The sequence below is a fragment of the Gossypium hirsutum genome, chromosome D08, assembly GCF_007990345.1.
Source record: "Gossypium hirsutum isolate 1008001.06 chromosome D08, Gossypium_hirsutum_v2.1, whole genome shotgun sequence".
NCBI classification, from domain to species: Eukaryota; Viridiplantae; Streptophyta; class Magnoliopsida; order Malvales; family Malvaceae; genus Gossypium; species Gossypium hirsutum.
The window spans coordinates 56,845,933-56,867,385 of NC_053444.1; the positions used below are offsets into that span (position 1 = coordinate 56,845,933).

General features: G+C 34.2%; 7 protein-coding genes across 18 annotated transcripts; 5 read left to right on the forward strand and 2 right to left on the reverse strand.

Moving 5' to 3' along the window:
• The first annotated feature begins 610 nt into the window (after positions 1-610).
• Positions 611-3,251, forward strand: LOC107886380 (vacuolar protein sorting-associated protein 55 homolog). Of its 3 annotated transcripts, none has more exons than XM_016810315.2 (5): positions 611-1,065; positions 1,683-1,812; positions 1,917-1,956; positions 2,628-2,712; positions 2,826-3,251. In XM_016810315.2, exons 2-5 carry the CDS (start codon positions 1,711-1,713, stop codon positions 3,016-3,018), a joined length of 420 nt encoding a protein of 139 aa, XP_016665804.1. In that variant the 5' UTR covers positions 611-1,065; positions 1,683-1,710; the 3' UTR covers positions 3,019-3,251. The 3 variants fall into 3 exon arrangements, with proteins under 3 accessions (XP_016665804.1, XP_016665803.1, XP_040954470.1); XM_016810314.2 differs by having other exon boundaries at positions 781-1,070; XM_041098536.1 differs by having other exon boundaries at positions 790-1,065; positions 1,621-1,812.
• Positions 3,252-3,748: 497 nt separating this feature from the next.
• Positions 3,749-4,248, reverse strand: LOC107886381 (uncharacterized). The gene has a single exon (XM_016810316.2). The coding sequence runs from the start codon at positions 4,141-4,143 to the stop codon at positions 3,865-3,867; it is 279 nt and encodes a 92-aa protein (XP_016665805.1). The 5' UTR covers positions 4,144-4,248; the 3' UTR covers positions 3,749-3,864.
• Positions 4,249-5,775: 1,527 nt separating this feature from the next.
• On the forward strand, positions 5,776-6,575 carry LOC107886383 (18.1 kDa class I heat shock protein). Its single transcript, XM_016810318.2, has one exon. The coding sequence runs from the start codon at positions 5,948-5,950 to the stop codon at positions 6,425-6,427; it is 480 nt and encodes a 159-aa protein (XP_016665807.1). The 5' UTR covers positions 5,776-5,947; the 3' UTR covers positions 6,428-6,575.
• On the forward strand, positions 6,546-9,026 carry LOC107886382 (pentatricopeptide repeat-containing protein At3g29230). The gene has a single exon (XM_016810317.2). It carries the CDS (start codon positions 6,766-6,768, stop codon positions 8,626-8,628), a length of 1,863 nt encoding a protein of 620 aa, XP_016665806.1. The 5' UTR covers positions 6,546-6,765; the 3' UTR covers positions 8,629-9,026.
• Positions 9,027-10,788: 1,762 nt separating this feature from the next.
• LOC107886386 (haloacid dehalogenase-like hydrolase domain-containing protein Sgpp) lies at positions 10,789-18,018 on the forward strand. Of its 8 annotated transcripts, none has more exons than XM_016810325.2 (7): positions 13,644-13,814; positions 14,210-14,376; positions 14,730-16,456; positions 16,714-16,828; positions 17,089-17,240; positions 17,340-17,604; positions 17,704-18,018. In XM_016810325.2, the coding sequence occupies exons 3-7, from the start codon at positions 16,428-16,430 to the stop codon at positions 17,893-17,895; spliced, it is 753 nt and encodes a 250-aa protein (XP_016665814.1). In that variant the 5' UTR covers positions 13,644-13,814; positions 14,210-14,376; positions 14,730-16,427; the 3' UTR covers positions 17,896-18,018. The 8 variants fall into 8 exon arrangements, 7 of the variants coding, with proteins under 7 accessions (XP_016665814.1, XP_016665815.1, XP_016665813.1 ...); XM_016810326.2 differs by having other exon boundaries at positions 14,740-16,456; XR_005916892.1 differs by lacking the exons at positions 16,714-16,828; positions 17,089-17,240; positions 17,340-17,604; positions 17,704-18,018 and adding exons at positions 10,789-11,073; positions 11,419-12,126; positions 12,452-13,232; positions 16,829-16,987 and having other exon boundaries at positions 13,337-13,814; positions 14,210-16,456.
• On the reverse strand, positions 11,630-13,750 carry LOC107886385 (expansin-like B1). The gene is made up of 5 exons (XM_016810323.2): positions 13,550-13,750; positions 13,358-13,464; positions 13,043-13,224; positions 12,731-12,863; positions 11,630-12,584 (listed from the first exon to the last, which is right to left on the reverse strand). Exons 1-5 carry the CDS (start codon positions 13,692-13,694, stop codon positions 12,381-12,383), a joined length of 771 nt encoding a protein of 256 aa, XP_016665812.1. The 5' UTR covers positions 13,695-13,750; the 3' UTR covers positions 11,630-12,380.
• A 523-nt stretch (positions 18,019-18,541) lies between the features above and the next one.
• Positions 18,542-20,133, forward strand: LOC107886384 (uncharacterized). 3 transcript variants are annotated; one of them, XM_016810320.2, is made up of 3 exons: positions 18,542-18,670; positions 19,151-19,395; positions 19,480-20,133. In XM_016810320.2, exons 2-3 carry the CDS (start codon positions 19,153-19,155, stop codon positions 20,020-20,022), a joined length of 786 nt encoding a protein of 261 aa, XP_016665809.1. In that variant the 5' UTR covers positions 18,542-18,670; positions 19,151-19,152; the 3' UTR covers positions 20,023-20,133. The 3 variants fall into 3 exon arrangements, with proteins under 3 accessions (XP_016665809.1, XP_016665811.1, XP_016665810.1); XM_016810322.2 differs by lacking the exon at positions 18,542-18,670 and adding an exon at positions 18,717-18,889; XM_016810321.2 differs by lacking the exon at positions 18,542-18,670 and having other exon boundaries at positions 18,925-19,395.
• Positions 20,134-21,453: the final 1,320 nt, after the last annotated feature.

Consider the following 21,453-nt stretch of genomic DNA (forward strand, 5'->3'; position numbering starts at 1 on the left):
GTTGGTGAACTTACCAACTGCATGTGCATGTTTCATCTGAGATTGAAGCTTACACAAACTAGTAATGATTGAATATTGAGCATTGAATTTGAGCTGCTTTAGGCTGTTATCACATGTCTAAACCCCCCCCCCCCTCTCTTTTTTCCCTTTTATTAATTCTCTTACTTAATACTATAATAATATGTAAAGGACTTCAAGGATCCATCATTTTCTTCAATGGGAAGTTTTTCTTAAACTAGTATTATGTAGAATTAATCACTAATAGAAAATTTCTCCTGAAATTAATTTTTACATTAAACATTAGCTAGAATTAAGAATTTTGAAATTTTAAATTTGAGTTTATCATAAAATATATATATCTTGTATACAGAAAAATAATTATATAAAATTGGGATACCATATTATTTCTATTTATTTCCAATAATTTAATACTAATTCAATATTTTTATTCTAAATTTCAGCACATCATGTTGGATTTTTTTTTCAAGATGAAAATGTTGAAATTTAATATCAAAATACTGAAATGACATTAAATTATTGATAATGGATATAAATGACATAAAATATCAATTTCATGTAATCCTTTTTCATTGCATATATTCTCAATTTGTATATTATTTCATTTATCGGTCTGAACATGCTTTGTAATAATTAATTGTAATAATTAATTTTTATAGTTGTTAATTTGAATATAATATAATTTTTTTAAATATATTTTTAATAAATTATTTGTGTTATGTTTTTCTGTTTATGGTTTAGTAAAATTTTATATGGTGGTAACTTCAACAAAAAAGAATCTTTTGTTTTGATTTAAAAAAATAAAATAAGAGCAACTCCCATTTGAGTCTTGATTATAAATTATTATTGTAAATTATTCTTTAGTACATGTGTAATTATCAACACACATAATTGTTTAATCTGTTATGTTCTACAGCTGCATCTATTACACACACCCAAGTTATCTGGTAGATTCCTAAAGGTTACTCCTTAAAATCCCAATTCCAGCAGAACCCTAATTTTCCCAAGATTTGATCAACTTTCTCTACCCTACATCAACCTCTCCCGGTAAGGTATTCATTCCAAAATTCTGTTTTTATTCATTTTTATCTGCAGCAATCGAGTACCTTGAATTCAACTTCATTGCTCCGTTACTGATATAAATCAATTTTAGAGAACTTTGAATGTTTCTGTGTTCGTGGTAAAATTATATTTATGGGTATTTCAGATTCTATATCATGCTTAATTTTGCTTTCTTGGGTTTTAATGAAATTTAACGAAAGGAATGTTTATATCGTAAGGGATGGGACTTAGCATGAAATTAGCGTAAGATCTACTTCCGGGGAAAAAAAAAGAGAAAAGAAGAGAAAATTGTCTCCTTTAAGTTCTTAAGCATTTAGATGCTTGAAGTCTGAAACTGATATTTGCAGTTAGTTTCACGGGTGAACTTTGAAGGTTGTATGGGAAATTGGGAACCACCAGAATCAATTTTAATTAGGTTTTAAACTACATCTTTTATTTTATGTTTTTTGGGGAGAGGGGCGGGGGATTGCCAGAAGTTTGTTGAACTAATTGATTCAAAGCGAATAATGTTGAAATATGGTTGCCACTCTTTATTTGCAGGAAGATAATGACCTACCAGTGTTATATGAGAGTAGTCTAACTTGAGAATACATTCATTTCAGGGGCTGTCTATGAGGTGAGACAAGTTGGATGATGGGAAACTTACCAGGTCATCTGCGCACCTGCTTGCACACTGGAAAACTTGCACTTTTGGCTATTTTAGTTTCAGGAGGAATTGTATTGCAAATCCTGGTTGGTGATGCATTTCTCTGTTTATTAGCTACCTTTGGATTTTCTCATCTAATATATTTTCAAACTACACCTTTGATCTGATTCTTTGTTTTACAACGTTTTAGGCGTGTGCTCTATACAATAATTGGTGGCCAATGCTGACTGGTTAGTGACCATCAAGCTTGTGATCTTAATTTTCTGTTTCTAAGAATTTACTTATTCTCAAATGAATTTTGTTGTTCTTTTTCCAAGTTTAAGATTTTTCACATTTGTAACTCACCATGGTTGCCTATTACCAATTGCGTACATGTCCCTGTCTGTCTACCTCAAAAGCTTATGTTTATAATCCAATTTGTTATTCCTGTTTACTTGAATTCACACAGTGATGTATCTTAGGATTCAGCTGTCGTTTTCTTCTAGGGACATGCATTATGCATGCAGAAAATGAATCATCCCCATGATTCTTTGGATTAATTCCTTGTTGTGTGGCTTTGCCCTGCAATTTGTTACATTTCTGAAGAGTTTGTTGGTTGCTGTGCAAATGTGCTTAGAGGTAATTGTTGCTTCAAACTGAAGCTGTCATATAGGGACATACATTGTGCATGCAGAAATGAATCGTCCTCATGATTCTTTATGTTAAGATCCTTTCTTGTCGTATGGCTTTAATGAGCACTTTGTTATATTTTTCAAAGAGTATGTTTGTATGCTGTGTAAATGTGCTTAGAGGTAATATTTATGGAGTGTGAAACTTATTCCGCGTGTGAGCAAGTGCTTGAGATTTTGGTTATGCATATTACTTCATTTCCGTATTCTGACATGCTTCATTTCTGTTGCAGTCATAATGTATGTGCTTCTTCCAATGCCTTTGTTGTTCTTTTCGGGCTCTGATGCTTCTTCTCTTTTATCTGAATCCGACAACGGGTAACATTTTTTTGTCCTAAACTTCTTCACATATAAGATTATGATCCTCTTTTTCAGTTTAAGCTTGAGATTTGGAATACTCTTGATTGTCTTCCTAATGAACAATGTAACAGTTGGGTCAATGCAACAAAGTTCTTGACTGGAGCTTCAGCAGTTGGAAGCATTGCTATACCGGCTATCCTAAAGCACGCTGGAGTTATCGGTTGGGGCGCACTGGCAATGGAACTTTCATCTTATTTTGTATTTGTACTAGCCATAATGTGTTGTATTCGAATGAATGATGATGATGATTACAGTTTCCTCTGAATCATTGATCAATTCAGTTCCCCACCTGCAATCATGTAAAGCATTTGTCAAAGTTAATTCAGATGAGGCTCTTTCATTCCTGTTTTGACGAGCTTCATTTCCATTGTTTTTGTAGATGATTGGATCCATGTAATTAGTGGGATTGTTGTGCTTGAAGTTTGAAACACTTATGTGGAGATTGAACTTGCTTTCAAATTGAAGCATCATTAGATGGAATGAAAGTGATTTACTGATATGCTTGTTTTCTTGGGAAAACCCACTTTGAGATACCAGAAATGAATTGTGTTTAATCAGGGATTAAACAGGTTCCAGTGGCAAGTAACTTTTGGTCATAGCCAGCTAATAAAACAGTACCATTTCCTCATCATTGTGCAACTCTTGTTAGGGCAAACTAGAAGAAACTAAGCAAGACGAGAAAAGGCTAATGCGTTCCAAATCCATAAAAGACTTGCACGTAAGCCATTTGGCTTTTAAGAGGCACGTTGAAAGGGAGGGTTATATGATGCAAATTTACAGACCACACAGTGAGTCAGTCTCGCAGATGCACCAAAATCTAGTTTAAGAAAATATTCACACATTAGCGAAGTGAAATGAAAGTTAATGAATCGAAAACCTAACGGACCCAATGATTAATTTTGAATTCCATTTCATGCTGTCTCATTATTGGGCGTTTTCTTCGACTCTAAATTTCCCTTCTGATAAATCTAATAAACCAATCAGTCAAAAGTCATAAGAATAACGCGTTTCACATTAACTAAAATTACAATAATCTCAGCAAAGAGTCTCGCTCAACTTCCTTGAAACCAATTTTGTTTTTACCCACTTACAATCCACTTTTTTTCGTTGTCAAAAGACGACGCGAAACTGAGGAGCATCGGATCCATTGGCAGGCAGAATTTCCCAGCGGCATGGCTCGAGGTCGTCAGACACAGGGCAGTATCCGGCTAAAGTAACCTTATCTGCAGTAGCAGCTACGGACCCGAATTCAAACACCGTAACACTCTCCGGTCGGGGCACTTCAACGGCTCCGTTCATTCCTGGAACGGGCTTTGGGGTGTCGTTGGGCTTGGGTACGGTTAGGGTTTGAGGTTTGGAGCTGCCAGTGAACCAAGAGAAAAGACCCATGGTTTGGTTTTGCGAGCTTCTAGGGTTTTACTTTTTGGAGAAAGGAAATTGAAGAAGGTTTTATTTAGATGACGGAACTGGAAAACTCAGTGAAAGTACGAGGATGACCCTCTTGAGTTCTTGGAATTTAAGACGGTGTTTGAACAGAACGCGGCGTTTTGGTTAGAAACTCTACTTGCCGAATGGACCGTCAAAAACGAGGCGCAGCCCGTTAAACGTTACCAACCATGTTGGATCCAGCCTGAATCGAGTGATAAGCATAAGGGTTGAATCATCTTTAGTTAGGAGAAGTTTGTTTTTCTTTTAAAATGTCTAATTCGATTAAATTATAAATTAAGTTTGACTCAATGTGATAATCAGACATTAAGATTTCAGGAAAATAAAAAAAAAGTCAAATTATGTTTTAATTCTTGTATTATGCATTAGTTTTTATATTCTAATTTCACTATTTTTAATCTTTATACGGGTTAATACTTTTTTTTTGTAATATAGTACCTATATTCTTTTTTTTAATTTAATACCTGTATCTAAAAAAAAGCTAAAAGTAATAATGTTAACTTTTTAGCATTTAATTCGGGTTGTAAGTTTAATTTGATAACAATTAATTGCTAATATTATTAAGTTTGAATTTTTCATAATTTTGTAAATATAATAAATTTAATATTAAAGTTGTAAATTTGTTTAATTTTACATCCAGTTTGTCAAATTCAATTTGATGGATGTGATTTAATTTGGGTTTCGGAGTTGATTTGATAAAAACCAGAATTAAACACTTAAAAGTTACACTATTATTTTTAAATACCTAAATGTATAACTTTTGTCAAATATAAATACCATACTAGACCAAAAAGTAATACAAATACCACATTTAAAAAAAATGTCTAACTCAAATACTAATCTTACATTAAGCTCAGTCTCAATCTAAATGATAATTACTAAATTTTGTTACATTAAATTCTATTATTTTAATATCTTTATGTAATAAATATATTAATACATGTTTAATTTCATATTTTTTTTTGACATGGATAATGTCATGTGAATATGAAAATTTGACATAATACTTAACAAAAAAATTAAATTAAGATTGAAAAATTAATAATTTTTTCAGATTTTTTTGAGAGAGTTTTGTAATTTTGAGATTCTTTGGACGATTGTTTATAATTTTGGCTTTGGATGCATTTTAATTTTAAAATTGTGACGTTTGACAAACAACGGTTTTACGCAAACAAATGTGTTTGAAAGTACAAGCTTGATTTTCAACTATAACGATTTACAAACTTCACCGTAAATTTACGTTTTACTTAAAAGGGCAATAAATAACGATTTCATCAAAGAGATTAATAATAACTTTTTTTCGAAAATTTGAACTCTTTTAAAACAATTAATACGAGAAGTTTAAACATGAAATTTTTATTTCAAAACCCTTCTTCGAAATATTTTCAGATTCGGCCTGACGTCTACACTTACACCCGGACATGAAGAATAAAAAAAAACATACTTATAAAGTTAAAATCTAGAATAAAAACTAAAAAAAATTGAAACCTTGTTGCATGCAAAATAGAGAAGAACAATCCAGAAGATTCTAAAACATTTTTGAATTACCACAAAAATCTAAAGTTTTCTTGAGGCCCAAAAAACATGTACGAGAAAGTACTAGATTTCTCTTCAGCTTGTTATATATACCTGACATCTTCTTCTTCCATGCATCAAGAACAAAGCAACAGAGTTAATCTAGTAAACAATCAAATTCTCAGCCACTTCGTCATCAAATCCCTGAATTTCATTGGAGAAAGTAAGAAAAATGGCAATGATCCCAAGATTCTTTGGCAATCGAAGGAGCAGCATCTTCGATGATCCCTTCTCCTTTGACATATTGGATCCTTTCAGGGGCTTCCCTCTGTCTTCTTCGTCACTCACCACCACGCCTGTCCCAGAAAGCGCTGCTTTTGCTAACACCAGAATCGACTGGAAGGAAACTCCGGAAGCTCATGTCTTCAAAGCCGACCTCCCTGGGCTTAAAAAAGAGGAAGTGAAAGTGGAGATTGAAGATGACAGGATGCTTCAAATCAGCGGAGAAAGGAAATTTGAGAAGGAAGACAAGAACGACACTTGGCACAGGGTTGAACGTAGCAGTGGGAAGTTCATGAGGAGGTTCAGGTTGCCAGAAAACGTGAAGATGGAACAGGTGAAAGCTTCCATGGAAAATGGGGTCGTTACTGTTACCGTTCCTAAAGAGGAAGTGAAGAAACCTAATCTCAAATCCATTGAGATTTCTGGTTAAAACAACTTGAAAGCCGTCAAACGTTTTGATGAACATTTTTCATTCCCTGCCTTCATATGCATAAATATTACGACTCCATGCTTGTGAAATGAAATTAGTGTTGCTAATGTAAAAGTATCTTTGCTTTAATGTATATTTCTTCTGCTTATTGCCAGTTCTAAACATGTAATTTCCAAAGGATCCGTCTTCCATTCCCATCTCGTGTGCCTTTCAAAGTTGGGTTTAGTCCTATTAATATTAATAACCAGTTCAAATATAAACTCGAAGTAAAGTAAAAATGTAATTTAGATAACTTATATATTCACAAGCTCTAACCTTAACGACTAGGAGAGAAAGAAATGATGGTCGGCTTAAACTTGTCCAAACAAGCACCAGCACACTTAACCTCACTGACCGTCGATAAATTCCTGAAATCCAAGAAAAACCTCTCTAAACCCTCACCAAAGCTATGGCCCAACGATCCACAACTTCGATTTCCACTTCCAGTAAACAACCAACAACAGCCACCATCCATTTTACAAACCTTAGAATCGTGCACCAATTTAAACCATTTCAATCAAATACACGCTCAACTCCACGTCTCTGGGCTCCTTGAACAACCTCGCGTGGCAAGCCGGGCGATAAGGAAGCTATGCAACCATTTGAACTCTCATTCTCATGCTATTTTGGTATTTGATTGTGTCAAAGAACCTGATACGTTTCTTTGTAATATTATATTGGACGGTCTTTTGAATTCTGATGACCCAGTTAGTGCTTTGAGTTTTTACTATGAAAAAATGGTGGGTAAATTTGTTGAGGAGAATCAGTATACTTTTCCATTGTTAGGGAAAATCTGTGCTGAGATTAAGTCTTTGAAAGAAGGGCAAAAGGTTCATGCCCGGGTTTTGAAACTTGGGTTCGAATCTGACGTCTTTGTTAAGAATTCTTTGATTCGTTTTTATTCGGTTTGTGGGCAGATTGAGAGTGCACGTGAGGTGTTCGATGATGGGTTTGTGTTGGATTTAGTAAGTTGGAATTTGTTGATAGATGGCCATGTGAAGAATGGGCAGGTTGGTATTGCGCGTGAGCTGTTCAATGAGATGCCTGAGAGAGATACTTTTAGTTGGAATATAATCATTGCAGGGTACGTGGGTGTTGGGAAAATGGAGGTGGCCAGAGATTTGTTTGAAAAGATGCCGTTTAGAGATGTTGTTTCTTGGAATTGTATGATCGATGGGTATGCAAAGATTGAAAATGTTTCAGAGGCTCGTAAGCTTTTTGATCAGATGCCTTTAAGGAACGTTGTTTCTTGGAACACTATGTTGGCTTTATATGTTCGGTGTAAGACGTATATCAACCAGGCTTTAACGTTGTTTGATAGGATGATGGAAAGAGGGGAGGCTAGGCCCAACAGTGCTTCTCTTGTTAGTGTCTTGACAGCGTGTGCAAATCTGGGGCGGCTTGATAAGGGCTTGTGGGTTCATTCTTTTATTGAAAATAACAACATCAAATGTGATTTATTGCTTTCGACTGCTCTCTTGACAATGTATGCAAAATGTGGGGCTATGGATTTGGCTAGAGATGTTTTCAATAACATGCCAGTAAAAAATGTGGTTTCATGGAATTCCATGATCATGGGATATGGTACACACGGCCATGTTGAGAAGGCCTTAGATATGTTTATTGATATGGAAAAGAGAGGTCAAATACCAAATGCTACTACTTTTATCAGTTGTTTATCTGCATGTAAGAACGCGGGAAAGGTTTTAGAGGGTTGGTGGTGCCTTGATATAATGTGCAGAGTTTACGAGATTGAACCCAAAGTGGAGCACTTTGGTTGCATGTTTGATCTACTTAGCCGGGTTGGTTTGATGGAACAGTCAAACGAGCTTATGCGTAAGATGCCTGCGGAATCAGGACCTGCCCTGTGGAGTGCTCTGCTTTCTACATGTAGAGCCTCCTCTAAGTTTGAGCTTGGAAAGATTATAGCCAAGAGACTAATTGACTTGGAACAAATGGATATTGGGCCCTATGTTTTATTATCTTACATATATTCAGTGGAAGGGAAGTGGGGCGAAGTAGAAAACGTCAGAAAGTTTTTCAAGGACAGGGATTTGTCTGAAAGAAGTGCTTCACCACATCGGAGAACCATCATATATTCTATGTTGATGGAGTTGGGTGTTCAGCTGAAATTGTCTTATGGAGATTCTATTGGATTTTGAGATTTTAGGACAATGAACTGAAGGAAAAACAGCAAATGGAAGTCGAAGAACAAAAACTCCAGAGAAAGCATCTCTGGAAAATGGCACAGTTAGGGCAGTGACTGAATATCACAACTTAATGGGCTTAGAATATTCAACTATGTTTAGTAGGATTAGGCCATGAGAACATAAGCTGAAGAGGTGTGTTGAACCCCTTCATGTTTCAATATTCATTTTATATTTTGCTCGTAACTGAGATATAGAACTCTATGAAGTTGGTTCAGCTACGCTATGTATTTTAAAATCTAGTTGGAGAACTCCCCTTCTTTCTCCACTTGCTTCAAGTGAAGATATTCACCAAATCATGTCATCTTACTTTGATATTATTTGCAACCATAAAAGAATTCATTTTCATTTAACTTTATTAAACCATTGATTCGTTTTTTTTTTCTATTTATGACCTTGCTCTCTTTTCATTAATATGAAATTCATAGTTTTATGTTTGTGTCTAGATACTGTCGAAACCATTTTTTTGAAAATACAAAAAGTTTAGTTGTCGACTTAAAAATAAAAATTGGAGTCGCCACCGATCCTTTATTGGGGTGTGATCGGCTCACCTTAAAATGATTTTGGTCTACGAGATTTGAGAAAACAGGTTCGGGAGTCGGTTACGCACAAGGAAGGATTAGCACCCTCATAATGCCCAAAATTGGTACCGAATCGATTGTTTAATGTCTTAATGTCGAAATTTTGAAAAGATTTAAAATACGATCCTTTGAAAAGAAATTTGAATAAAATGGATTGGAAGATGTGACTCACTTATAAATTGTCACACTCAGTAAGTTAGAGTGCAACATTTTAAATCAAAATTAAGCCTATCTTTCGACATTTAAAACCCAGTAAGTTAGAGTTCGATTTCACAGAATTCCTAAATGTCGAATATTGCCTTTATTTGTTTTGTCAAAAGAATCCTTGTCTCGAGGAAAGGCTATGTCATATCGAATAAGTTAGGACACAACATATCGACTTCCCGAGAATGGATTTATTATTTACGTTTTGAAAAGGATATCCAATTTCTTAGATGCAACGAGGAAGATTGGAATCCAGTAAGTTAGGACACAATCTTTTTGAGGATCCAAATTTCGAATGTCGCATGGCTTTGAAAGTTTTTGAATAAATTAGTTTTGATACTTAAGTAATGCTAGACACAACTTCGAATGAGTAAAAGCGCAATGGAATGACAGTGTTCGATGCGATGTGAAAATTTGTAAACCACAATACATGTTAACGAGTATAAATAAATCAATAAATACCAATAGACGAATACCATACATAAAGATAATAATCTCATGCCATGCACCATTTAAATACTAATATGAACGATTAGCAATGAATTGATTGTATAATACAAAATAAATTAAAATGAAATAATCGTGAAATAAATTTCAAGGAAGTAACCAAACGTTTTTTAAAATAAATAGGATTTAAGATAAGATACGTAAAATAATTTGAATAAATGGTAAATAAAAATTTAAATAGATAACACACGAAAACAAAATAAAATAAAAGACTAATACAAATCGATTTAAAGTTAGTGTTATGGAATAAATTTAAAATTTTAAGTATAAAGCAACTAAAAATAAAACCACATAAAATTAACTTAAAATAAATCATTTGCAAAGTAGGATAAAGTAACACCTAATAAATTAAATATGATATATGAAAGAGGGATTTTAAAATAAATAGATTTAAGGATGATCAAACTTTAAAATGGCATGTAAAACACTTCAAACTAAATAATATATATACGTACATATATTAAAAATAGGTGTTATATACAATAGTTTAAAATATGTAAATAAAGTAATTAAAGAAGGAAATGAAATCGTTTGAAATGTAAAATATATCAAAACAATTTAAATAAAGGTTAAAATCGAATTGGAACTACCACAAAATACGGGTATAAATAATAAATAAAGAAAAGAGGTCAGGGACCATATTAACGTATGCGCGAAGATAACAAGGATCCAAATAGAAAATATCCCAATAACCTCTATGCGCATAAAAATAAAATGCTTGATGCAATTCGAAAATAAAATAAAATAAGGCGAAATAGATAAAATGATTTAGAGATAAATTATAAAATTAAGGGGACCGTATGCGCAAATAGACCAAACACCTAAAGTGCGCGGATCCTTCCCTGGATCGGGTCACCACACGGGTCGAGGGCACCCAGACGACGCCGTTTTGAAGCTATCACATTAGCTACAAACGGCGACGTTTCAAAACCCACCAATAAAACAAAAATAAACCTAAGGAAAACCTAACACATTCGCCAGAAATAAAAAAAAATGAAAAAAAACTAAGCCCCTACTCCGCCGCTCTACTCATCGATCCTTCAAACTGATCTCCGAACCCCCGCTCAGGCTCCGACGGCGACAGAGAGAGCGAGGATTCGACGGTCAGGTATTTTCTTTAGACTTTTTGCTACCGCTCTACCTCTTTAAAACGCCTAATGGAATCTTAAATAAAAAGAACCACGAAAAAAAAGAAAAAAAAGAGAAGGTAGAAGGACCCAGAAATCACCTTTTGGTGCTTTTTGATATTTTTTTTGTATTCCGATCGCTTTCTTTTTTTTCAAAAGGGTACATCGATGGGGTTTTTATAACCCAAAAAGAAAAGAATATAATTTTTTTTCTGTTTCTCCTATTTTCTTTTTCTTTTTTTTCTCTGCCGATGTTTGCCCCTCTTTTCGTTCGTTGTCTGTCTTTTGCTGCTAGTTTACTCATTTCTTGCTGGTACGGAGAGCAGGGCTTGGGACGTGGCGTGTACGGAGGCAAAGCAAGCAGCGGTGGTGCACGTGTGAGGTCGCGCACGCGGGCAGAGGCTCGGCACGTGGGGACGAAGGCCTTGGTGGTTGCGGCACTGGAAGCCAAATGCTGCTAGGGTTTCAGTCTCGGTTAGGCTAGGTGTGGGCCATTGGGCCATTAGGTTTAGGTTAGTGGGTTAGGTGTACGGGACCTCTGTTTAATGGGTTTCGGGCATGTAATTTTGGGTTTTCAAATTGGGTCAATGTAATGGACATCTGGACTTTGGTTATTGGTTTTATTTATTTTAGTGGGCCCGGGTCAAAGTTGGGCATTACAGATACTTTAGCAGTACTTAAGTCTTTCCAATTAAGGATGTTCGACAATCTGTTCTGAGTTGATGGTTTGGTGCTTCTAAATATAAAAATGATAATGCAGTAGACACTGTGTTATTGTTGATATTGATTAGATTTAATCATCTCTTAGCTATTGGGAGACCAGGTCAGCTTTGTTGATTGTTGTTAGGGCCTTAAGAATTGCTGCAGCATTTGCTGCCCGGGGAAACAGGGTATGTTACGGTCATGAAAATTATGAAATTTGCTTGGTACTGCAAACTAATGGATACACTTGTGGATAAAATGAGGAACCTGGCTATAAGTGGAAATGGACGTATGCCCGTAAAACTGGAAAAATATGTCTAGAAGAAGTCAAGGTCTTTCCCTTAACTATATCTGTTTTCTATGTTCACTACTTTGAGAAATCTAAATTTCTTTTAAGAAACATAAAATTTCATTAGTTGACAAAATATTAGATTACATAAGAATCTATCTTGCTAAAGTTCGTCATCCCTCCCTTTGACACAACATAATAAAATATATACTAACCAAAATATTTGAAGAAAGCCGGGAACTTATTCTTTTAGTTATATTGCTAGAACAAAGAACTGAAAGACCCTGGTGTATATTTCTAGACATTAATTTGAACTCCTGTGTCATATGTCTCTCCACCTTTCCAATTTTCTGGTATGTTGTTTACAGGAATAATCCATGACTCATCTCCATCCTCCCCACTCAGTAACATTCTTAAAGACAATGGACCACTTGGGGGTGAATTGGTTGTCCATACTGCTCCATGACTCCTATCCAACAGCTTGCACACAAAGTTCTGAGTCTGCACACATTAGAGGTAAGCTCATTAGTTAACTACTATACTGGTTCTTGTAGATTTGACCACCAAATTTATCTTCCCTTTGCAACTCCATAGTCATACCTGCTGAAGCTAAACAGGAAATCAAGTTTGGAAAGAGCAAATAATACCTCACATAGCTGCACGGCTGTGATATCCTTGTCACCTTGTTGATACCATAAAACAAATGCAAAATAATGAGGGTAGTTGCTGTTCTCATCAATCTTGATTGTAATATTTTTGTTCGGATAGCTGCATGAAACACTGTATAAAAGGAATGAGGTAAGAGACCATGATCTTGTCCAGTCAATATGTGGTATATTTCTACTATCTTGCGATTATGTGGGGATAAAAGTAAACAACAGAATAATGAAGGAAATTTATTTCTCTTCTTGGAGTTGCTTTCTATCTCCTACATGCACCTCAAGATATTGGAATCTTACCGCCTATATTCAATGTCGACCACTCCAAGGGCTAATAGAGATGCAGCTGCATCTTTTGTCTGAGCCATCCTACCAAAGGCTCGTTGACTCAGGATGAAGTCAGTGTCATGACTTGAACCTTGATCAGTTATAACTACAGTCACACCTGTGTCTGAGCAATAGTTGCTGTTGGTGCACCTCACCTTGCATGGTAATAATTTATTTAATGTAATTTGAAGGTGTCAGTGGCATCACGTAAAGAGCATTTTTGGTATTATTCAAGTATAAACCTAAAAAATTTAATGGCATGGGCAGGGGTAAGTCTTTCTTTAATACCTGGTAGCAAGCACCACAACCAACACCATTGCGGTAGAGGTCAGATACTGCCGATACATCTCCACCATTTATTGTTGCTCCAAAAGAACCAAAACAGCATGCGCCAACTGAATTCAATTTAAAGATGTTAGCCAAGTATTTATGTTGGTGCTATGCACAAGAAAAGGTATGTGCATTCCCTCTATCCCTTACCATCTGTTCCCTGTTCATCAGAGTTTGGGTAGTATGCTGCTCGTGAATGAGTGAAACAGTTGCTGCATGTTTCTGCCACAACCAGAGTTTCTTTGAGAAGCAAAGTTGTGAAAAGGATCAAAAGGGATTGAATAGAAAGAGCCATAGATGCGCTAATGAGCAAAGATTACAAAGAAAGCAATTGATATAAGGTGGTAGTGCATGCAATATCGGGGTCTGCAGCTGGAATTTATAGTGAAGCAAGCAGCCACAATATCTTAATTTGGTAAAACTTTTGCCAACTTTGACATTCTGTAAATAATATTTAGTGGAATTCTGTTAGGATATTTTCTTTCCGAGCTATTTTTTAGACTTAGAATTACTCGTTAAGGAATTATGTTGAGACACCCCTTTGACTTCTCAATTGTATAAATCACTTTCCTTCCCCTACTGTATCTCTTACCAATATTCAGACAATAGTCATTCAACTATATTGTAGTGTGAAAATTAGTAGATCAAATCCAAGGTTTCCTCGTTATTTCGCCCTAATCTGTGTTTTGGATGAAGATTTTGTTTTGTTTGCAATCTTTACTAATATCTTTCGTTCACATCAAAAAGAAATATTACATAAGATTAATGTGGAAACTTTGATTCTCAATACATTCTCTCTCTGATTTGCAGATTCAAGCTACTTGAACATGACAGGTTATTGTCAGAGGGGGGGGCCTCAAGGTTGAAACTATAAGCTAAGTACTTTGAATGAGAATCATATAACAAATGGTTTGTCTGCGTCTACATGGAAATCAGAATGATGAGAGTTTGGTAGTTTCCCACTAAACCAACCCCAGGTCAGTCATTTTTCTTGGTCCCCCCTTTGGCTATGATCATAGGGCCTGCGATATCCATGTTTGAACAGCTTGTTGCTGAAACTATGAAGGGTTGTCTAAAGAAAGAATTATATTTATACAATCAATACAAATACATATCATGTTTAGAAAACACACCACAATGGAGTCTAGTTTATTGATGATATTATTAGATTTGGATGATCACTCTTTTGTCAATAAAGTTCATTTTAAACATGACCTTTCTTGACATCATTCAAGAGCTGATTTTTACGTAAAAGGGTTGGCTTAATTAATCCCAAATAGACGTTTGAACCCAGAATCCAGTTAGGTGTACTAACCCCAGAAATTCATAGGATGCTGCAGAACTGAGTGGGGAAATTTTCTTCAAGAGGGGTCAAAGAAATGACACTTACACAGCACGCCGATGTAGACCGACATGAAAAGAAATCCATTGAACCACATCAGCTGTGACATGGAAACCATTTAGGCTTAGGGACCCGCCATGCCCTAGTTGGCATCAATTTCAGTGGAAATAGCGTGGTAATAAAATAACCTGTGCTTTAAAGACAACTTGCAGTTCCTGTTCTATTGACCATAAGTCATACAAATGAAGTTACAGGTCTAAAAGTTCTTTGATGATACCAATATTTTATATTCTAATCTCTTCCTTTCATTAAGAAGAAAGAAAACATGCATGGCGTTGTTTCCTTCCATTGCACCCAGTACTCTCTATATATGTACGTATACAGTGTTAGATATTTGAATGGTCTTGTGGTGATATCTTGTTGGTTCCTAGAACTGGTATTACTTTTAGGTAAATGCAAAGGGCAGACAAAGAGAATTTTTCTTATTGGTACTTGTTAGATTCTCCCACGTTTCCGTTTTATGCTAAAGTTTGCAGAAAGCAATCAGTCAGTTGAAGCGAAAGCAACAACCCTGGAAGTGCTCCACTTACTTTTATGCATTCCCCATTTGATTTCTAGCTTTTTTTGTTATCCTTTTCCCTTCTAAATCTCACAAAGAGAATGACATACCCAAACTACTTTTAATTTCTCCTTCCATTTTTCTGTTTTTGATTGTTATATCGTCAATTAAACACCTGCATTGGATTATCTAAGGGGAGTATCTGGTATTATATATGAATTCTTTGTTATCAATTATTGAGATATGATTTGATGGCAAGGTTAAGGTTTTAGAAACTTTGATATTTCATCTTGTTTGAAGTTGATCTGTGTGGGTTATTTTTAAATTTATTTTAATTAATTTTTCAGTTAAGTATTTGTAATGTTTGATTCTGATTAGAAATGTTGAAAAAAAGGTTTTAAAAGCTTTTCAAAATATCTTTGGGAGTAGAACTATATGTCTAAATATTATCTTGTATAAACACCCATCAACTTTTTGGATTAGTTTGAAAAGTTGACATGAATTGATATCACGGTTTTTGTATAGTGTTTTGTCCGTCCTCATGTCATTGTTAGTTGAATGTATTTTGTCACAATCAAATCCGGAAAATATTTTTTAAATTTATTAATTCAAATAGTTCATTCACAATCTGGTGCATTAATATTCCTAAAATTTTTAAATAAAAAATAACAAAAATAAAGAATAACATTTATTCACAAGGAGGTTGAAAAATGTCGTATGCCTCACTATTATGTTATTCATAAGGATATGTTTATTGATTTTTTTTAAAATGCAATTGGAAATTGAAAATTGAGATATTATCACTATCAACATATTGATGCTCACTATTTTAGACCATAATTTAATAATAAATCATTTCATTTTTTCAAATCACATCTTTAATTCAATTTTAATTACAATGTCGGCCGGGTCCTATTTGAAAATTTGTACAACATTGGCGGTCCCAAGTAATAAATAAATTGCTGACACTCGAAAAGGAAGTAGAGAACGGACATTTGAGGCCCTGTTTCGGTATCTGGATCTGGATTCTTTGCTACATTCCTTCTCTCAGACTTCCATTTTTCTTTGCTCTTAAACTCAATAACCATACTTGGAAACCAGATTTTGCTGAAGAAATTTCTTTCACAATGACGGCTGGTGAAAACTCTGTTCAGATGTGGGTAATTCCTTGTGCTTTAATTCGATATATGTGGGAGCATTTGTGTTGGATTTGAGATGGGTTGTTCCAGATATATATATATATATATTCCAAGTTTTCAAACATGAGTTATCGTTGATACAATGTAACAATTAGGGTTTTTTTTTTCTTGCTTCTCTTATTTCGTTCATGCATAGCTAGCAGCGAATTGGTTTCTTTCTGGATAAGTAAATCGTTTACTTTTTTTTTGGTTTTTTTTTGCGTTTGGAAATCAGCAAGAAGTCTGTTCCTGATCTTGCTCCTTTAGAAGCAGTATTATTTGATGTTGATGGAACTTTATGTGATTCTGATCCTCTTCATTATCATGTCTTTCGTGAAATGCTCCCACAGGTACTTGTAGATTTCTTCACTTTCTTGTTCGACTCCCAAATAAACAATCTTTTATAACTTAGGAACTAAACCATCATCTTCTGACTCGGGAGGGAGGGAGGGAATGTTGGACACGAGTCGGTTTCCTATTTATTTAGAGACTCATATCTCCATTCCTATGTCTAAGTATGTTTAATTCACAACATGATACCTATTTGTACTTGCAAAACTAAGAGCAATTTGGGGTTTCATTTTTTAATGATGCTAATATAGTTTAACAGATTGGTTTCAATAATGGAGTTCCAATCGATGAAGAATACTTTATCAAAAATATTGCTGGGAAGCACAATTCTGATATTGCTGTTCTTCTCTACCCTGATGATATACCAAGGGGGATAAAGTTCATGGAAGATAAGGAAGCCATGTTTCGTAGGTAAAGAAACTAAGAATGTTTGATCCATTTTACAAATTATTGAAGTTTCCGATTGATATGTACATACCATTATATAATAACTATTTTGTTTGGATGAAGTAGGTTGGCCTTAGAAAACTTACCACCAATAAAGGGTCTATACAAATTAACGAAATGGATCGATGATCGTGGGTTAAAACGAGCAGCTGTTACTAATGCTCCAAAACCGAATGCTGAACTCATGATCTCAAAACTCGGCCTCAAAGATTTTTTCGATGTTGTTATTTTAGGAAGTGATTGCGAGCGCGCCAAACCGTATCCAGACCCTTACTTGAAGGCACTTGAAGTGCTGCAGGTGTCAAAGGATCACACATTTGTTTGTGAGGTATGCCTTGTCCCCCCCCCCCCCCAAATAGTTTCTACATGAAGAAGTCATTAGTTGAACATTATTTTGAAAGCTTGATCTGGTTTTTCAATTGTCTAGGACTCTGTATCAGGGATAAAAGCAGGAGTTGCTGCAGGGATGCCTGTTGTGGGGCTAACTACCAGAAACCCTGAAAGTGTACTTATGGAAGCTAATCCAACTATTCTCATAAAAGATTATGAAGACCCAAAGTTATGGGAGGCCCTGGAGGAGCTTGATAAGAGAATAGGCTCTTCTAAAACATCAGCTTGAACTCTAAAGCTATGTAGGAGATGATCTGACAGTTTGTGTATTCATGCCATATTTTATGTGTGGTATCCAAATGTACCCACAAGATAATCATCAGTCAATGACGAGATTAATTATTTCCATTTAGATCATTGGATTCAAACCAAGGCAAACAATGTAGCTAGTAATGGAAGCACGATCATTTAGATCGTTGGCCCAGTCACCTTGTGCATAAGTTCAAAGATTGATCTCTTTGTTCTTATTAATATGCAAATCATATCGAGTTGTGTTCTTGGGACAAAGTAGAGTTTAGCTTTTGCTTATTATTCTTAGAACTTGAATAATGTTGGGAAAAATTCAACCAGTCAAATCGATTTTGACATCACTATTTTTAACTCTCTACATTAAACATATTTTTTAATTTTTTTTCAATTAACTACAATTTTCTAGATGGATAAATTTGAGTATTGCATCAATGAACTTGAAACTCATAAAAGACGGTCTCTGAATGGGTAGCTTGTTAACACTTACGTCTTTGTAGTATAATTAAATTAGGTTTGAATTATAACAGAATTATTAAAAAGATTCTAAAGTTATATTTGCAGTAATGACTCTATATGTATTCGTGTAAATAAATTTATTTATATGATACACTAGCTGAGCGTAAAATTATAAATTATTTTTGGTGGTATTATGGAATCATTTACGTTGGGTTTAATTCTCGCGCTTCACGGTGGTCGTAGGTAGGCAGGCAGTAAGCAGAAAGAATTATTTTGAGTCGCGCGGTTCCCCATCAAAGGTCCTCAGGCTTTAAGCTCTTTCTCTCACCCAAGAATAAATAAATATATTTGCTACAGTTTTAGATGTTATGTGTAACAGTTGTCGCGCGCTACCTTTTTTTATATTTTTTCTTTCCAACGATCATCTATATAAACAAGTGTGGGAATGTTATTGATTCAGTAGTAGTCTTAAGTTTGTTCTCCAAATTCATCTTGGCCTTGCTTATTTTGCAGTAATGGTAATTATATTCTTACAAAATTAGCTAATTCATTATTTATGATTTCTGCTTCACTGATTGATTTTTTTTTTTAGTTTGTTATGAATCAATCATGGCTTGGTTGGTTGCTTTTTTGTTTAAATTTTGATTAATTGAATCTGTTTCTGTGAGTGAGTCTACAAAGATTCAAACTGGTGATTGAAGCTGGGTTGGCAAAATGGTGTTCAATCTGGCTGTTTTTGTTTTTAAATTTGTGTTATGATTTATTTTTGGCAACAATAGATATGGTGAGATCTGGCTGTGCTGCGGTAGATAGTAGAAGAATGACGGAAAAAAATCCAAATCATAAAGAAAAGAAACCAAAATTGGCAGCAGAACAGAGAAGAAGAATGAGAGAAGAACATGAAAAGCTTACAGTGACAGAACAACCCAAAAAACAGATGAAGGCAGCCAATTCGAACACAAAGAATACAATAATAATGGAAGAAGGAGACGCAAGTATATCTTCTGCTTCAAAACATGGAAAGGTGTTGTTCAAATCTCTTTTCATGCTTCTTATTGGTGGGTTTAGACTTTAGAATTGATGTGCATCTCCATGACTTAAACTGCAGGTTGATGATGAGTGCGTAGAAAGTTTTATGGAGCAACTTAAAGCCAAAGTGAAGAGTGAAGTAGATTATTCAGACTTCCAAATCTTAGAAGAGGATTTAGGGAAGGATTTGAGAATGGTTGGGAGATTTAGTGTTCCGCTACGCCTGGCTATTATTGCAAACAGAATAAAAGATGGGTTTGGTGATATTACTTCACGCAGTTCACAAAGTGACTGTGCAGCTAAGCCTACCTATCTTCTCTTCTGTGCTGCCATCAAAGAGATGGATGATCTCAAACTAGACCAGGTCAACGAGACTAAATTATTGTTGTGGCGAGATGCAATTAACAATGCCCTCAACCTTCAATTCAATGTGGATTTCGCCATTAAGCACCTCTTTAAAATTGCGCGTGCATATTTTGGTTTCAAAGTAATGGAAGGGAAAAGTGGTGAAGAGATGCTCAAGCTCAAGAATGTAGATGGGAATATGGAGGTCCCCGAAGCTTGTTTACGTGAAGCTGAATATTTTTGCGGCAAGCCTCTTAGCACCGGTCTGCTCCGTTAGTAATTTTCTACCTAAAGCCATTACCTATGCCACTTATCACTATCAGCTACTACCTTTTTCTTTTGTCATATTTTAAGTCTTTCTATGTTTAATAAACTATCATTTATTCAATGTGTGCATCATATATAGCTGGGAACTTTGAAAACCAAGAGTGATGATCATATTGCTATCTTAATACTCATGGTTTCGGTGACACAGATTTTTTTCATATAAACCTCAACTTCCAAGACAAGATTCATCAGGGTAGGGTAGAGAAGAACAGCAATATATTTTTTATAAAGAATTCTTTATCCATTGGAACTTCATTATTGAAACCAATATCTTAAAAGCCAGTTTAACATTTCTTCTAAGAAATAATTTTAGGATAAAAAAGCACGTTATTGTTTACAAGATGCTTTTTAGCTTTTCAAAAGTATTTTTGGAGAAAAAAAAACTTTACAAAAACAATTTTATTTAGCCAAAAGTAGAAGTAAAAAAAATTTAGCTTTTGTTTAAAAGTGCTTTTTAATCCAAAAGCACTCTTGAGAAGTAATATTAAATTAAGCCTAAATTATATTAGTTTTATTAAAAATGTAACCCCAAATTATACTGTGGTTTAGACCGCACTTCTAACTTGGATTTGGATTCTCTAATTGGCCCAACTTGAACTTGCATTTGGATTCTCAAAATAAATATCAATTTAAAAATTAATGGGATAAATCTTAAAATTATACATGAATTTTAGTTTAATGTGCAATTATATATATGAACTTTAATTTAGTGCAATTATATACACGAAAATTTGATTGTAGTTCAAATGTATGCATGCAACTTTAGTTTTGATTCAATCATAAACATTTAAAAAATAAATACTTCAATTTATTTTTATATTGGATAAATATAATTATTTCTGTAATATTATAAACATAAAATGATGTTATATCAATAATTGTGTTAATACTATGTGAGAATTTGATTAAATCAAAATTTCATATATAAAATTACACAAAATCAAAGTTCATGTATACAAATGCATATTAAATAAAAATTCATATATAGTTTTGAAATTTATCCCAAAATTAATCTAAAACAAAACCATATTTTCATTTCAAAAATTTGATTTTATTTTGGAAATCAATTTCTATCTTTTCTAGACTTAAAATACATATTTAAATATTCTAAAGTTAAAATTTCACCAAAATATCAGTCAATTAAATCAAAATTATTTTTCAACCGGTTCTAAAATAAATAAATTTTAATTTAATCTAAATAAGTTTAACTATTTTATTCGGGCTTTTTTAAATGAAAAATCAATTAAACTTCAACTATAATTCAAAATTAAATAAAACATTCAATCTGGTCCTAAATTTAAACATGAGATTCTAGTTTAAACCTTAAAATTAAATCAAGATTTAATTAAATCTAAAACCTCTCAAAATTTATTCTCAGCTA

Excerpts from the sequence above, each read along its gene's own strand:
- LOC107886381 (XM_016810316.2), bottom strand. The coding sequence starts at position 4,143 with ATGGGTCTTTTCTCTTGGTTCACTGGCAGCTCCAAACCTCAAACCCTA.
- LOC107886385 (XM_016810323.2), bottom strand. The coding sequence starts at position 13,694 with ATGGCTCTTTCTATTCAATCCCTTTTGATCCTTTTCACAACTTTGCTT. Across the intron at positions 13,465-13,549 it reads TGATGAACAGGGAACAGATG|TTGGCGCATGCTGTTTTGGT; the intron begins GTAAGGGATAGA and ends AATTGAATTCAG. Across the intron at positions 13,225-13,357 it reads GTTGTGGTGCTTGCTACCAG|GTGAGGTGCACCAACAGCAA; the intron begins GTATTAAAGAAA and ends TTACCATGCAAG.
- LOC107886386 (XM_016810324.2), top strand. The coding sequence starts at position 16,428 with ATGACGGCTGGTGAAAACTCTGTTCAGAT. Across the intron at positions 16,457-16,713 it reads GGTGAAAACTCTGTTCAGAT|CAAGAAGTCTGTTCCTGATC; the intron begins GTGGGTAATTCC and ends TTTGGAAATCAG. Across the intron at positions 17,241-17,339 it reads AAGGAAGCCATGTTTCGTAG|TAGGTTGGCCTTAGAAAACT; the intron begins GTAAAGAAACTA and ends GTTTGGATGAAG.
- LOC107886380 (XM_016810315.2), top strand. The coding sequence starts at position 1,711 with ATGATGGGAAACTTACCAGGTCATCTGCGCACCTGCTTGCACACTGGA. Across the intron at positions 1,813-1,916 it reads GAATTGTATTGCAAATCCTG|GCGTGTGCTCTATACAATAA; the intron begins GTTGGTGATGCA and ends ACAACGTTTTAG. Across the intron at positions 2,713-2,825 it reads TTATCTGAATCCGACAACGG|TTGGGTCAATGCAACAAAGT; the intron begins GTAACATTTTTT and ends ACAATGTAACAG.
- LOC107886383 (XM_016810318.2), top strand. The coding sequence starts at position 5,948 with ATGGCAATGATCCCAAGATTCTTTGGCAATCGAAGGAGCAGCATCTTC.
- LOC107886382 (XM_016810317.2), top strand. The coding sequence starts at position 6,766 with ATGATGGTCGGCTTAAACTTGTCCAAACAAGCACCAGCACACTTAACC.
- LOC107886384 (XM_016810320.2), top strand. The coding sequence starts at position 19,153 with ATGGTGAGATCTGGCTGTGCTGCGGTAGATAGTAGAAGAATGACGGAA. Across the intron at positions 19,396-19,479 it reads CTGCTTCAAAACATGGAAAG|GTTGATGATGAGTGCGTAGA; the intron begins GTGTTGTTCAAA and ends CTTAAACTGCAG.